The following is a 1,070-nucleotide window of genomic DNA, read 5'->3' as shown; positions in this document are numbered from 1 at the left end:
AGTTTAACTACTGTAGTTTATTTGACGTGACCAGTGGACGTAAGTTTGTTGCTGAGCAAGGCGGCCGAGGGCAACTTGCCACTTCTAAGTGAAAATCAATTTTTCAGCCAATCAAGCTTCGGTATAAGGAATGTTGTGCGAAGGTCGCTTTTCACCGACTGGGTCAACATTCTAGAGATGTTGAGCGAATGTCGTTTTCACCGACTGGGTCAACATTCACTAATTTTGAATAGACTTTAGGCAGGTAACAAAACATTCCGACTCTCGAAACAGTCTTTATGAGGAAATGCTAAGTTCGAATGGCCGAATGGGTACAGCTTATTTATTTATATAGGATCTTCGACGGTCCGCGATTGCCCCTAAAACTCTGAATATAAATATTCAGAGAATACATCTGCATTAATTAATACCTGCTTGATGAATGTCGCTATCACGAATACTGCGCAGCAAAACGAAGATTTGATATGCTACGTCATTTACTAGATGACAGTTTATAAATACCAACCTCGGCGAGGTGTCCTTACGAAGTCAGCAATATCTTTGCTGCCATGTATCCGTTTGATAAGTGGCGGGGAACGTTGAAAAAACAGAAATATGCTTTGTTTAAATAGCTGGCAGTGTTTTATAATAATTGCATTGTGATACCGCAGTTGTCAATTTATTAGTCTCTCTGAGTTGATCAAAGTATGGCTCAGCTCAAGCCTCATAATGTGGTGGATACCCATGTATTTATCATTAACGCGTGAAAAAATCAAGCAAAATGGATGGCGAAGTGGTCACAGCTCCATTTCTCATAATTTGTGATTATAATTGATACTATCTCCACCAAGGAAATAAAGCACATTTCTAAAACAAATTCGCAATAGCTCCGCCTCTTCCGGGTATAAGATGTGCAGAGGTTCGCTGTACGAACCTCTTGAACAAATTGGCTATTGGCAGTAGAATTACGCTAGTAATATGGGCGAGTAGGAAGGACACTTAAGCAACATGCATCATCAACATGTAGCCAGAGGCGTACGTGCTCCACCAATTCAGCTCTAACTTCCCTCATGTGGTATGGGAGCATCTTG

At 40.9% G+C, this 1,070-nt stretch overlaps 1 protein-coding gene across 1 annotated transcript; it reads right to left on the bottom strand.

Moving 5' to 3' along the window:
• Positions 1-816: 816 nt before the first annotated feature.
• Positions 817-1,066, bottom strand: PPTG_22681 (hypothetical protein; the record flags this gene model as incomplete). The annotated part of the gene is made up of 3 exons (XM_008905802.1): positions 817-846; positions 914-949; positions 1,019-1,066. The coding sequence occupies 3 exons, from the start codon at positions 1,064-1,066 to the stop codon at positions 817-819; spliced, it is 114 nt and encodes a 37-aa protein (XP_008904050.1).
• Positions 1,067-1,070: the final 4 nt, after the last annotated feature.

This window comes from Phytophthora parasitica, assembly GCF_000247585.1.
Source record: "Phytophthora parasitica INRA-310 unplaced genomic scaffold supercont2.21, whole genome shotgun sequence".
NCBI lineage: Eukaryota > Oomycota > Peronosporomycetes > Peronosporales > Peronosporaceae > Phytophthora > Phytophthora nicotianae.
The sequence above is the reverse complement of the archived record's forward strand: the minus strand, read 5'-3'. Positions and strand labels throughout refer to the sequence as shown.